This window comes from Ptychodera flava, chromosome 4, assembly GCF_041260155.1.
Source record: "Ptychodera flava strain L36383 chromosome 4, AS_Pfla_20210202, whole genome shotgun sequence".
NCBI classification, from domain to species: Eukaryota; Metazoa; Hemichordata; class Enteropneusta; family Ptychoderidae; genus Ptychodera; species Ptychodera flava.
In genome coordinates, this window is record NC_091931.1 from 19,815,751 (window position 1) to 19,830,258 (window position 14,508).

The 14,508-nt window shown below is 37.1% G+C and overlaps 1 protein-coding gene across 3 annotated transcripts in view; it reads left to right on the forward strand.

The window, feature by feature from the left end:
- The window catches only part of LOC139131122 (tripartite motif-containing protein 55-like), a 55,803-nt gene that overhangs the window by 34,496 nt on the left and 6,799 nt on the right, over positions 1–14,508 (forward strand). For 2 of the 3 annotated variants that reach the window (XM_070697071.1, XM_070697072.1), the window contains 8 exons: positions 700–929; positions 3,022–3,171; positions 4,052–4,287; positions 4,778–4,883; positions 5,275–5,410; positions 5,908–6,076; positions 6,308–6,978; positions 13,856–13,940. In XM_070697071.1, coding sequence (XP_070553172.1) covers positions 700–929; positions 3,022–3,171; positions 4,052–4,287; positions 4,778–4,883; positions 5,275–5,410; positions 5,908–6,076; positions 6,308–6,978; positions 13,856–13,940 — 1,783 coding nt within the window. The remainder of the gene's footprint in view (positions 1–699; positions 930–3,021; positions 3,172–4,051; positions 4,288–4,777; positions 4,884–5,274; positions 5,411–5,907; positions 6,077–6,307; positions 6,979–13,855; positions 13,941–14,508) is intronic. The other variant, XM_070697073.1, reaches the window with a different exon arrangement.

Consider the following 14,508-nt stretch of genomic DNA (forward strand, 5'->3'; position numbering starts at 1 on the left):
TCCTTTGATGTTGTCGTGAAGATAGAGCATGTCTGGTTTGGCTGAAAAAAATTGTAGAGATGTGCTAATGACATGCTGTCATAGCATGCACTAGATTAGCTAGCACATCTCTATTTGTAGATGCTAAATCACGCATCAAAACACATGTAATTTGTTTTTCAATGGTGACATTGATATTGACAGTCTAAGGTCAATATTCTATGAGGCTAGATTGACTCGCCCTATTTGAAGTCAGACAATCTGCAGATATCCTGACCTTGTGAGTGTATTCTTTCTTTATTACAGATGACAGCACAGTTGTTATGTAAATATCTCCAGGCTAGGGAATGATCAGTTGTACCATATTAAAACATCTCCAGGCTAGAGAATGATGAATTGTTCCATTTTGCTTGTGCTGCAAGAGTTTGATGAACAGTGTTTGAGGAATGTGCTGCATACACTTAAAGGCAGAAAGTTGGAGGCAACTTTTGAATCATTTTCCAAAGTGAAGCGTTAGCTGTTTTAAAATGCAGATATTAGATCAATGGCTTTGTGGTTTCATAAACATTAAATTGTCTTGGCATACAAATGTGAAATTTTAAAGAATATTTTTACTTGAATTTACCTCATAATTAAGAGAAGTTCTGAATATGGAAATGAAATACCTGTCAAGATCCTCTGATATCATTATTAATATTTGAATTAATGGTTTATTTTCAGAATGTCTAAAGAGACTGGCCGGACAAGCGACATCTTTCGGTCACGTGAAGTGCCCAGCTTGCAAGGTTGACACCGTGATCAATGCCAGGGGCTCCTTCCCTTCCAATGATGTCAGAAAACTTCCCAAGAATTTTGGTCTATTGGAAATCCTAGAGGGTATGGAAGACACCATGCAAGGCCGTGGTGTGGTAGCTGGAGCTGCAATTGTGGATGCCATGATGGAGAACCCAGTGAGTTGATAGTTATTATAGTAATAATAGTTTAGTAATAATAGTCTATATAGCGCCTGATATCCATCAGAAGATGCCCAGTGACACTTGCAGTTCACAGAAAAGCTTGTTGAAATAGATGGGTTTTCAATCTGGATTTGAAGCTATCAATGTTGGGAGCTGTTAGAATGTTGTTTGGAAGATTGGTCCACATTGTCATTGTCACTCTCAGAGATGACAAACTAAAAGAATTCTGGATATTGTGAACTGGGGGTGTTTTTGCATATGCTATCCAAAGGTATTTCAAACAAGATTGAAACTTGTTGGTGAAAGTAAAAGCCTCTTTGCAACTACACTCCTGCTATAAATTTGAAAACTTGCCTCGCATTCCCCCTCTCCCTAAACTTCCATCTGGCTCTCTCCCTGGTGCAACAGTTCCTCAATCCCCCTCTGTCACTACAAATTAAGACTAAGCCCTCCCCATACCACATAGTTTTGCCCTTTCAAATTGGCAAAACCTTGAAAACAACTGAATCCCAGTCCCTGCCTGCCTGCTTGGCTTTTACAAAATGCTGGCTGAGCAAAAAAATGAAATATCCCACAAAAATGATGAAAGTTAGTTGCTGGCCTGCACTTTACCAATCTGCTGATCAGAGAGAAGAAATGCCCACCCAACCTATGTTTTTGAATTTTTTTGCGACAGCTGTGCTTGTTGCAACTGTATAGTGAGTAATATAGTGAGTAATAAATTTAATGCTTGGCTCATACTTGTACTTCTCTATGGGTGTGCAATTTTGCATACTCAGCACAATTTTTTGAAAACAATCAAATTTGTATGATCTGTCCTCATTCTCATTGCTGTGATGTCTCGATAACTAATTTTTTTCTTGTGAATCATGACATCACTTGTTTGATCAGTGTTAGGCATTCTATCAAGTTAGATGGCTTCATATTGAATTAGTGTGAGAATTATGGTCATCAGCTGTGTTTTGTATATATATATATAAAAGGCCCAGGGTTATCTTGTTAGGGAAAATTAGAAGCTGAGGAGTTCATCAGAATGAAATACAGTTCAGTTACAAAAGTTAGCCTTGACCAATAATGTCTGTGTTATAATATTTTAAAATCATTGGTCCTTGGTGATTTTCTGTGGAAATGGGAGAAAGAAGAAATAGAATTTTCAGCAAGTTCTATCAAGCTTTCACTCATGTTTGAATATCTTGGTTTCCTATTATATATAAACAATGTGAACAAAATATCATAACGAAATAAAAGTGAAAGTATAACCATTGTATAAAATATTTATGTTAGGTATGAAAATGACTAGGGCATGTCCCACTTAAATTTTCATTATCCACAGTCTTTGAGAGCACATGTCAAGAAACACGTTTCACAGTACTGTAGATTTGCCATAATTCATTATGATTTGTATCCTCAGAGATTCCTCAGTGAAGTCTCCCATGTCTCCCATGTGTAGACAAATTCACAGACTAATCGTAAATATTCTGAAACCATACTTTTAAAGACGCCTTTCTTCTCAATTCTCATTTTATATGATTTGAAAAATTATGCATGATTGAGAGAGGAGATAACATTTTCCACTGATTGTCTTCAGCCATACAAAATAATGTCATGAAAAGTAGGGAGACTAGTTGCACCTGGTTTATGAAACAAAAGGATATTGATTTTTAGTTCCAATGCAAATGACAAAAGAAATTTTCATGCTACGTTTTCTCAGAGAATAACCCCTTCAGTTTGTCATAACTTGCTGCCCAAAAAGTATGGCATTTGTAGTACCTATAGAAAGTGACTTTTATGGTTGTTTAATGGTTATTTGGAAACTTTCACTGAAATATCTAAACATACTTTTACTAGATAATATTTAACAGTTATTCTGATGCTGCACATTATTGTTTATATGCAGAATTGAAAAAGTTATAAGAAAAGTAACCTTCGATGATACAAATCAATGAGAATTGTGGGTAATTTATTTTACTGCGTTTGATTCCATAGAAAGGAATAATAGACATAGCTGTACATGAACAAAAAGTTTATTGTTACGTTCAAATATTTTGTGCTCTTCTTGAAAACTTCTGTACTTTTTCTTCTACAGCAACTTGTCTGTGAGGAGCATGAGAAAGAAACCAAGAAAGTTTACTGCTTGACAGACAAGGAAATCATATGTATTTACTGTCAAGTCTACGGCAAACACCAGGGTCATAACTGTCAGTTGATTGGCAAAGTGGCCGAGGAAGGCAGAGAGGTAGGTCATATTCCATCTTTCTGAGCTGTGACAGTGTTCTTAAAAGGTGTACACTGCTCTTCAACTCGCCAACATGTGATGATTTATTATAGTCTCATAAACCCTTTTTCAACCATGGTTTGGCCAAAACTCATTGATATTGATAGTGATTATGGATCTGTTTACAAGAAATCGGGGAGGAAAGAATAAATAGTTTTGGTTGTTTGTGATGGCATCAGTGTGCCGTCTATTGGTATTTGATATTAAGTTGTGATAGCTGCAGTGTTTTTACCAAGGTTTGGAAACACAGACAAATAATATGGGAACCCTGATTCTGTTTCTGTTATCCTGCAATATAATACATTGATATACCAAATGGAACTTAACATATATGAAAGGATCACCATGGTAAAATTTAAGTAGGTGTTGCCAATAACAAAAACTAAACTGCAAGCCACTGTCATTGTTCTACAAATTTAAGCGTGAATTTAAGATAAACTTACAATATTGTGTGAATGAATGGATGAATGGATAGATAGCTAGATGAATAAATTGGTGTTCTTATTAGATCTAGGACCAACTAGCGACTTCAATCAAATGTTTTGCCCAAAACTTAACTATATTGTGTTAATAAAAATAAGTCTTTATGTGTAGAGCTGTTGTTTACTCATCTCATAGTATGATCCATAGCTTTGTAATAATGTTGTATAATTATCAGGTCTTTTTTTTTCCTAATGTGAATAAATTATACAGTATATGGCAATTCTTGCAAGCTGTAAATTTGTGGCCTTTTACATCAGCCAGTCTTAATTACTAGACGTGACGTACTTGCCCTATCTTGACAGACATGATGCAATGTTTTTTCAAAGTACAAATATATGTGTCCTATTTAATCAATTAGGTGTTAGGAAACTACATTGAGATGTTGTCCAAGCAGAGAGATCACATGAATGAAGCCAGGAAGGTCATCACTGATGCCACCTTTGCTGTCAGGTGTCGAGAGGAGAAGATAATGAGAGAATTGACCAGACACTTTGAGATGCTAAGGAAGAAGCTGTACAAGAGAGAAAGTCAGCTGAAAACTCAAATCAAGAACAAAACCAATGCCAAAATAGAAGTGCTAGAAAAACAACAAAGGTCAGGAGGACTCTACTTTATTTTCCTTGTTCTGTAATTTTTTTAGAATAATTGTGATGATGAAGCGGAGATTAGAGGTGATAAAGCTTATTTGCTCAACTTAAGACAGAAAAACTCGTTTGTCAGGTCCACAGCAGATCATAATTTATCGAGCACCAGTCTGTTCACCAATTACACAGTAAATATCATCTGTGTAGTTCTCACTGCTTTCATTTTTAGGCAAATTGTGATGGTTTTCTAATTACAAATTTTTCAGTGCAAAGGAAACTTTTTGAGCAAGAGAAACCGTTTCAAATTGCTACGGGTATTAATTCCTCAGCTATGTGTTCTAAATAAACAGTAATAGGACAAGTGGAGGAAATATTTGCAAGCATTACATGTAGAATCAACACAGATTTGTGTGATGTGTTACACGCTTTCATTTTTATTTAGTTTTTGTACATTTCATACAGTTACTGAATGTTGCCTTCTATTTGCTTCTGTTACACAGAATGATGTCTGATATCATTGTCAAATGTGAACGTTTGAGGGCGCTGTGCCAGATCTCTCAGAGCAGTGCTGACTATGATGTGGTGTCCAGCAAAGACAAAATGGAGGTAATATCACAAGGACATGTTCTAATGTGTTACTGTGGCTGATGACATTTTCATGTCAGTTTTGCCATACTGATAAGTTTGGTTATCATAGAGATCATTAAAAAACAACCAAGTGCTACCGTTTAGACATGAAGTAGTTGTTATATTGGATTGCTCTGTAATACATTATGCAGATTTTGAACCCTGAAATGAAGTTAAGCATAATTGTATCAGTGCAGCTCAAGTTCAGTTTGGAAAAAAACCAACACACTTTCAATTTTTTGTCTCATCTTAGAATTTATAAGCTATTTAAGAACATTTTAATTTATTCAAGAATGTTGCTTTCTCCCAAGAGTAAGTTGTGTCTAAATCTCTCAGTAAGAATTTATAGTCATGTTGTCCACCATTTCAGGCAAAGATATCTAAAATCTTGGAGGACGTGAGTCGATGCAATGTAGAGGCTGAAGCCCAGGATGATGTGTTTTGCCACCTAGACTCTACCATTGCAGAAACTATACTGCAATATGGAATGGTTGGGGAGGATAAAGGTAAAGTGATGGAGAATGTGAGCCATGTTCATCACCAACTGCATCAATACTTTGAACCTGTATATTTTTATGGAGAGTGAAATTTTATACATTGACGGCACTCATTGTTAAACTTAACAAATTTTCCAAACTCGGAAGGGTGCCAAAGTCATGTAAAACACTAGTTTACAATTTGGCATTCACGTAGATGATGCTGTAACATGTTGATTCTGAGAGGCTTTCCCCTGGAGGAAATTGATTCTTCCAAGATGTATGAAGCGTTTGCAAAGAACAGATCCTGATTTTTCATTGATCTTGTGTATTTTCCATTATTCCACTTTGAACCAGCAAGTCAATTTTGCCCTAATTGCATTTCTGAAATGCCTTATAATTATCTTCATCAGTCAAACTGAATGTGATTGGTTTGTGCATCAGATAAACCACATCTGATTGGTCCTTTATATCAGTTGAACCGCCACATCTGATTGGTCTTTGCATTACTGTTACCATAACAACAGGTAGGGCTGAGATGTCACAGCAAACTGGTGGTAGCAGTGACAGCACTGAGATGACAAGTGGCAGTAACACTACAACCCCTGAAACAAGCAGTACTGAAGAGAGTGCTGATGACCATACTCTTACTGGTAGAGGCACAGCACACAAGACATTAACCAGATCTCAGATAAGGTAGCTATGAAGTATTTGAATACGTGTTTTTATAAATTAAATTTACAACCACTAACTGTAATGCTACAGTAGCTGATGATCTAGGAGAATACAGAATGTTTAAAAATCTTTTGTTGCAATGCGTTTTTTGGTTAAAGGCATCAGTGTTTACTGCATGTTAATACCAAAAGAAAATGCATGAAAATCATAGTTCAGACAAATAAGGTCTGTTTGTGAATTTTGCTTCAACAGGGCTGTAAATGAGCAAGATGTTTTCATATTTGACTTTGATGAATCCAACAGAAGTGAGCAGCCACATTCTGCTGTTGCCAGGGAAGAGCATCCGGAGGTCTCCATCATCTTTGAAAATGGCATTCAGCATCAGGCAGCCTATTCTGCCCCAGAGATGGATGGCGCCGTGGATGGACAAGGAGCCAGTGCCAGGGATATCTGTGAAAGCCAGAACTCAGTCAGTGCTGTGAATCAGACAGTTGTATCTGACAATATGGATTTAGAGTCCAGTAATTCCTCAGCTTTCCTAGTTGTGAGAGGTAAAAGTCACTGCACTGGTGATAACAATTCACAGACTGAGATGACTTCGGAAGGATCAAGTGGCATGGCTGCTCAGAGACTGAACCCAACCGAGATGAACGCTGCCAGTACTAATGCTGCAAAGAGTTTTCAGGACTTTCTACGGTTTGACAGCCCAATGTTGCTGTGTAGCTCGTCCGATGACAGCTCAGATCTGAGTTGCCTGAGTGACTTGGAAGTGGACATGGAGATTTCGCTACGTTCACAGCAGTCTCATTCCGGTTTGGATATGGTGGATGGAGATGTTGATTTTGACAGAGACGGCAATGATGAGTTTGGAACGGCTGGGTGTGTATCAGTCAGACGACGTACTGCATCAAGTTCGGCAGCAGGTGAGAATAAACAGAACCTCAGATCTGATGACTGCTATAGATATCTTGCTTGAACAAAATATTGGTCATTTTTTATTTTGCTATCTCAGACATGAAGTTTATTTGACTGTACCAGTATGGTAGTTATTCTGCTAGAATATGTTCCGATGATAACAACATTGAGCTTAATAACTCCCTAAAATACTATCTTACGACAGGCCCTTACATAAGATTTAAAAAATATCAGACTATTGATTTCTTGGTATGTGAATTATGAAAGACATATCATCGTAAGACATTATTGAAATGTTCTTTGCTAACTTTTTAAAAATTTCTCCCCATTCTGCTTTTTCAAACTTTATGCTGACATTATAGTGTAGTCTTAAAGCGAAAATCCTCTTTGAACTTTGATAATTAAGCTAGGAGGCCTTTTCTGCATACTTTTAACCCGGGATTCAGTTAACCAATAGGATGCTTTCAAAATATTGTAGCATACCAATAAATATTATTAAAGTTATGCAAGTTTGATACATTTATGTGTGCTGTTTTAAGGCCATCGTCTGGGCTAATGTCCGTCAAAATGCTCAAAAAATCTAATTTTATTTTTTTCCTTCATTGTCACCCTCGACATGTATACTTTCAAATAAGCTATATCATTCTTCAAAAAATATTAACTAAAATCGAGAAAAATCGCGTTTTTTCCAACTGACCCCTGGTCAAATTTTATTTAGTCTAATTATATATTCAAAACAGGTAAATCGCTATTTTTGGTTGCCTAAAAACTTTGTTGAGTTATGGCATCATGTATGAAGTAGTGACCATTTGCTTGCTTATTGAAGCAGCTTTTTCAGAGGTAAAAATATGGCGTTGTGGAAATTGTGAGTTGGAGACTAATTGCAGTCTAAAAAAGCCAGATCAATGAGTAATCGGAAGAAATTTGCAACAAATGATTCTGTTTTATATTTTGTGTGGATATTACTGTAAGGCATATGAAGATTTTCATTCGGGTATAGCAATTAAACCAGAAAACAAACCATATTAGACGTTATGGTGTCCCAGTGTTCGAAATAATCGGTGGCAATGGTGGCATTTGCCACCAAAACCTGTCAATCTGCCACCATTTTTTTTTTCTGGTGGTATTTTTCTGCCACCACATTTTGGGTCATCATGTCATCGATCCTACGGCTTGAATGAAGGAACACTGAAGGAATACGCGTTGGCCCTAGAAAGCTACTTCGTTTACATTTTCAATCCAACTGAAATTTGGGCCGTCGCAAAGTAATTGTCCTTTTGGAATAGATTTGGGCCGCGTCCGCACTTATCCCACACCTACCGCACCGGTACGAGAGACAGGGCCGACGTATAATTTACCGACGTCCTATGTGACCTCTGACCTATTAAAGTTCAAAATGGCGCATTTGAATAATGAGACGTCGTTTCTACTGTTCTTGATTTTCGTGCGTTTTTTTACGCACAAAAAGGGCAAATATGACCACCACTTGCCCTTCTAATCATCGGAGAGATCTTCACTATTTATTGGATGAGCATAGGGTATATGTAGTAGTACGACGGTGGTGGAGAAATTATCAGTGCAGGGCATTTTTGACATCGTTGCTCAGTGACGTCTCGTACGTGCACTGTAAATCGAATGACATGTCTCGCTTGCGGAGCAAAAGTTTTTGGGGAGATAACTTTTGCGTACATGAAATGATAAAGACTGGATTGAAAACTTCCGATAAGTGTAAAATTTAGTTTCAGACACCGTTTGTTTTGTGTGAATAGGGTGACTAATTCAACATCGATCCATGGCGGAGGCCTGGATCAACTGGGACCAGGGCCGACGCAATGTGCCCACCTCGACTTGTGCGTCGACCCTGAACCCCCTTCTTGCCGGGGACAGCGGAAAAACTCATTAGCATTTAGGCATGAATGAAAACGTAGCGTGAATCCAAACTTGTGATTGGCTAATATCGATGACAGTAGCTTTTGTACACTTGTCATGTTAATTGTTGCCCTCTGTGATAGCCGCATATGCAGTCATGCGGCATACAATAAATGCATATTGTGACATTTTTAAAACAGAGCCGAACCGCAGCCTGCGTGAATTACATGTTTTGATAGGCTGTTCTTGATTACAGTAACAGCTGTCAAGTCGATGTTTTGCATATTCTATAAACATGTGCAGTGTTCAGACTGAGACTGTATATCGGTGTGTTTCATCATGAAGCTAAAAATAACGGTTGCCTTTGACAACTCTGTGCTCTTTCTTTGCTCAAATGACAAAATTAATGGTCGTTTACATCAAAAAACGGTAATAAAATTACGGGATTTTAATTCCTGTGACCAATTTAATTTGGTTTAGGAGAACAACAGAGAAGGTCGTGACCTGACTGACAACTGGCAAGAGAAAATGCAAATTTGTACCAGACGCAACATTCTAGTCACACATGCAAATAGTAATTTGTGTTAAAAGTAGACCTCTTGTTCTGCAGTATACATGTTGCATATTTATTTTTTTGGGAATAGAGATCGTTCAGAATTATTTTTAAATGATTTCTTTCTGTTTTGTTTAACGGACAGCCAAGGACTGGTTATGTAACATTTAACACTGCTCCTCAAGTTGTCTGAGTGAATAAGCAGTCTAATTTTTCCATGAACACATGGCATACAAGGTGAAAGTGCATTGTACATTTTTGTGTGTTGACCACGAGGCACAAAATCGAAATGGCGACAAAGAGAACAATTGAATCATTTTTCATCAGAAAAGACTAAAAACTTTGGAAGGTAATCAACTTTTTATTGATGCTGGTACAGTGACCCCATTCATGGAGGTGAACTAATTCTGTGTTCAGACATTGGTGTTTAGCTTCTGTTGTACAATAAACCCTCAAAAAAATGAGGGTCCAATTTTACTATGATTATGATCTACATTTCTTTTTAAAGCTGACTGCATTTTATTGGCTTGCTATAATTATTGTTGTGCTCTGCTTGACCGTAGTGTTTCATTTTATTTTTTAAATAACCTTTTTAAAGGTGGTAGTTCTGAGATATCTGCTGGTGATGGTAGCCCTTGTACTCAGCCCTCTGCTGTTAGGTCCCAGCATGGCATTAACCAAAATGGTGGTAATGGTGTTGATTCTGATGCATGTGGTAACCCAGTGCTATCCACGCCAGCTTCTAGCAGTAGTTGTAGTGACAGCTCCTTATCAACTAACATTAAACCAATACCCACCCAGCTGATTTGTCGTTCATCAACTTCAGCAACACACACTGTGCAGTTGAAAACTTTACAGAAATGGAAAATGTTGCCAGAAATATCAGGCCAAACATGGTTGAAATATGAGACGGACAAAGACGACAGTACATTAATAAAGAGATATGGTGTAGTATTTGTAGGGAGCATGCTAAAAACAAAAGCATTAATTTGGTAGTTGGAACAACAAACATAAAGAAAGATGTAGTTCTTAAGCACAAGAAATCAAAAGAACATGCAGCTGCAACACAAACTTGGCTAGCACAACAGAAGTTAAGTCGAAAAGAACACACTGATATCATGAGAGGTATAAAGAGGATGGAAGAAGAGAAAAACATACAGATGATAAAACTATTCAATACAGCACACTATTTAGCAGTCCATGAGCGCCCTTTACTGATTTTCCTGATTTAGTAAAACTACAAAAACACTAATGGTGCTGAACTTGGGGAGAACTATTGCAATGACAAAGGGGCCAAAATGTTTGTGGCAAATATTGCTGGTGTGTTATTTGATGATGTCAAAGAGCTCCTTCATGATAGTGATTTCTTTTCTGTGCTATGCGATGGTAGCACAGATCGAAGTGATGTTGAACGTGAGCTTGTCTTTGTCAGAGTTATGAAAAACGGCTACCCGTCAATGATTTATTTGTCCCTAGAAAAATTAGAGCATGCTAATGCGGATGGTGTCATAGCTGCACTAGATTCTGCTTTGCAAGATTGTGGTTTTACACCAGTAGAATGGAAGCACAAATTAGTGGGGTTTGGTGCAGATGGTGCTGCCGTCAACTTTGGTAGAAACAGATCTGTTGTAACTCTGTTGAAGGATGTTGCACCATGGATTGTCCAAATACACTGTATGGCTCATAGGTTAGAGTTGGCTATCAAAGATTGTTTCAAGGGGTCCTATTTCACTGATACAGTTGTAGATACTTTGACAACAATTTATTATTTTTACCACAACTCCCCAAAGAGGTTTCGTGAGCTTCATGCTGTGGCAGAAATTATGTCAGAGCAAGTCCTTAAGCCAGCCAGGGCCAATGGTACACGGTGGGTTGAGCATAAAGTGCAAGCAATTAAGAAAATGATGAAAAATTACACATCCATCTATAATCATCTGTGCACATTGCTGAAACAAACACAAATTCTGCAAATGATCGTGCTAAAGCAAGGGGCCTACTTAAAAAACTTACCCAATACCAGTTTGTACAGACCATGCATTGGGTTGCTGATGTTCTAGATCAAATTGCCCAAATATCTCTGCTATTTCAACGCAATGACATAACAATCCCAAGTGCATTACGTAAAATGGAAACTTCAGTCACACAGTTGCGCTATATGCGTGATCATGATGGGGTCAATTACACTGCCTTCAAGGAAGAGGTTGGTGAAGGCACTGAGTACAAAACTGTACAGTTGTCTAACCCACAGCCACTAAATGTTGATAAAGTTGCTGCCATAGACAAACTACTCCCTATAATTGATGCTAGGTATGACAGCTTCCATGAGGACCACTTTCAGGCTTGCTTGGTGTTTGATCCCCTGAACTGGCCTGAAGAGCCAGAAGCCTTGCATGCATATGGCATTGATGAAATCAGGGGGTTAGCTGAGAAGTATGGCCCAGTCTTAGGAGATACCTTTGAGCTGCTAACTACTCTGCATGAATGGCTTAATGTCAAATTGATTGTTAGAGCTCAACAGAGATTCAGGAGAAAGCACCCCCTTTCTATATTTGAGACTCTCTTCTTGGAAGATGCTGAAAGGGAAGAATTCAGTAGTATTTTGAAAATCATACACATCACACTAATTTATCCTCTGTCTACTGCTGTGTGTGAGAGGGGTTTTTCTGTAATGAAAGCAATCAAAAGTGATTGGAGGTGCAGACTGAATACACAGACATTAGATGAGCTCATGAGAGTCAAAATTCATGACCAGAACTTGGCTGGTCAAATGCAGAGAGCAGTAAACAGGTGGTGGTTAACTGGCAACACTCGGCGAAGGCCATATGTTACTCCCTATGGCCCAAGGGGTGACTTTGATAGTGATACATAGTTCTGGTGAGAATTCTGATTAAGTGTCAATTAAGGGACATGAAAATGTTACTGTGAACCTTGGCTGTGGTAAAATCTTGATTAAACAAAGAAAGTGTGTTTTTCAATCACAGTACAGTAAATGTACATTTTCAAATTAACCCCTATGAATTTGACTTTGATAGCCACTAAACTAGATTTCTGAGAGAATTGCACATACCCCCTGTGACTTTGTAATGTTCTTGTGACATATGTTCATTGTAGTACACTGTTGAAAAAAAAAACGTGTAATAGTCCTTTCATGCATTGTATTCACATTGGTGATATACATAATAAAAACTTGCAATTTATAACTTATAAGCCAGTATGGGTGACTTTTTGTGATGTGTACTCACCCACAGATAATAAATAGAACATAATATTCAAGATCTTATGAATTAAGAATGAGTATATACTGATCACATGATGTGTCAAACTGCCACCAGATTTTTTATAATTGCCACCTGATTTCAGATCTGGTGGCAAACTTTTGCCACAAGAAATAAAAAAGTATTTTCTATCCCCGTGTCCATATACATAACAAGTAAAGAATCTCACATGAATTTCATTATCATGCTGATTATAAAATCAATGTTTTTTGATAATTAACAGTTCATTTTTCACTTAGAAAGCAATTACAACCAGGCTTTTGTAAATAGAATTCTAACTGACAATTTAAACTTGTCCAATACCCTATTTTGAGGTCGTAAACTTTGCATGAAGTATGAGTATCACCTTTATGTTGTAAACATTTCAATCCAATACTCCTAACAATTGTGTTTTGTACTGCATTCGTTTCTTGTGGCAGTAATAACTCTTGAAAGAATGGTTGGAATGCAATGAAAATCAGCCAACATATGTGAAATTAAATACTTTACAAAATAAACTTCAAAAAACAAGGTCATCCAATCATGTCATAGTAGAAACTTGACGGAAAGTTGTGAAATTTATTAATTTTTCAATCTTACCGAGATGACTATGATTTAATTTATATTGACATCTTAAACAGTCATAGATTTAGGTTCACATTGTAATACATATACATCTGAATGCTACAGAAAAATTCAGTTGTTGTATGACTTTTCGTTCAATAGATATCTTTGCCACAAATTTCCTCATATTTTTAACCCTGAAATTGTCACCACGGCAACCGAATATCCAGTTTTCCCCCTGCACTGCATTTTACCATCTACTGCAACAAAAAGATGACAAACTCTGAAAACAAGGTACTACACGGTTAGTGTTTTAAAATAGCCCAGACAATAGCCTTAAGTTTAATATAGTTTCATATTTAGGGACATAAAATTAATGAATGGATTTTTATGCAAGGATTTTATTTATTTAATATACATTCCCAGCTTTAATCTTCTGGAAGGCAATTAAGGCAATAAATTTATTTGTTCAACAATCATTTTTACAAAACTTTAATACAACCATCTTGCATTGATATATTAAAGTAATCATATCATTCAAGAGCAGAAATGCTAATTCCATTGTTCAAAAATCTTTTCCCCATGGTTTCTCAAATCACGGTCTCCCTACCAAAGTACTAACATCAGATGGTTATTATTTTGCAGTGAATACATCATCCAGTTTACCTGATCCGTGGGAGGTAAATCCGCAGGCTCATTCTCCAAACAGTCTGAATGGGTCACCATCAAGGTGAGAAAGCTGCATGCTCGACCTCTAACAGATTCTGATAGGAGATTTCTGACAAGGGGTGACGTTGGTCATGTTTATGATGAAGGAATGTAAATTGAAATTTAGATATCAGGGAATTCAGGGTGATAATTTGAAAGGAAGCATTGGACAAAAGACTGGCAAATGTTGTGCACCATTTCAGCATATCTGACAAAGTCTTTGGTTTTTAGCTCACATATGAAACATTTAATTTGGTGGGCTAGTGCTCCACAACAAAGTATAAAAGTTGAAAAGTTGATATTTCATTGGGTCACAACTTTCCACCAAAGCTTTTTATTATCTTACAAAGACTGTAATGCTGATTATGATAAGATATCTTAATTCTTACCAGTGTGTCCTCTGTCTTATTATATTTCTGCCCTGTGTGAGGAATGTCATGAATATTCCTTGAGTCAGTCATATAGCTGCAGTATTTTGTTACATGTTACATGAACTTCCATAAATAAATGGTGCATCAAGCTGGCTTTATGGGCACAGTGATTCTCATAATTATAAATAATTTGTAACATTCATCTGCATCTATCTATTG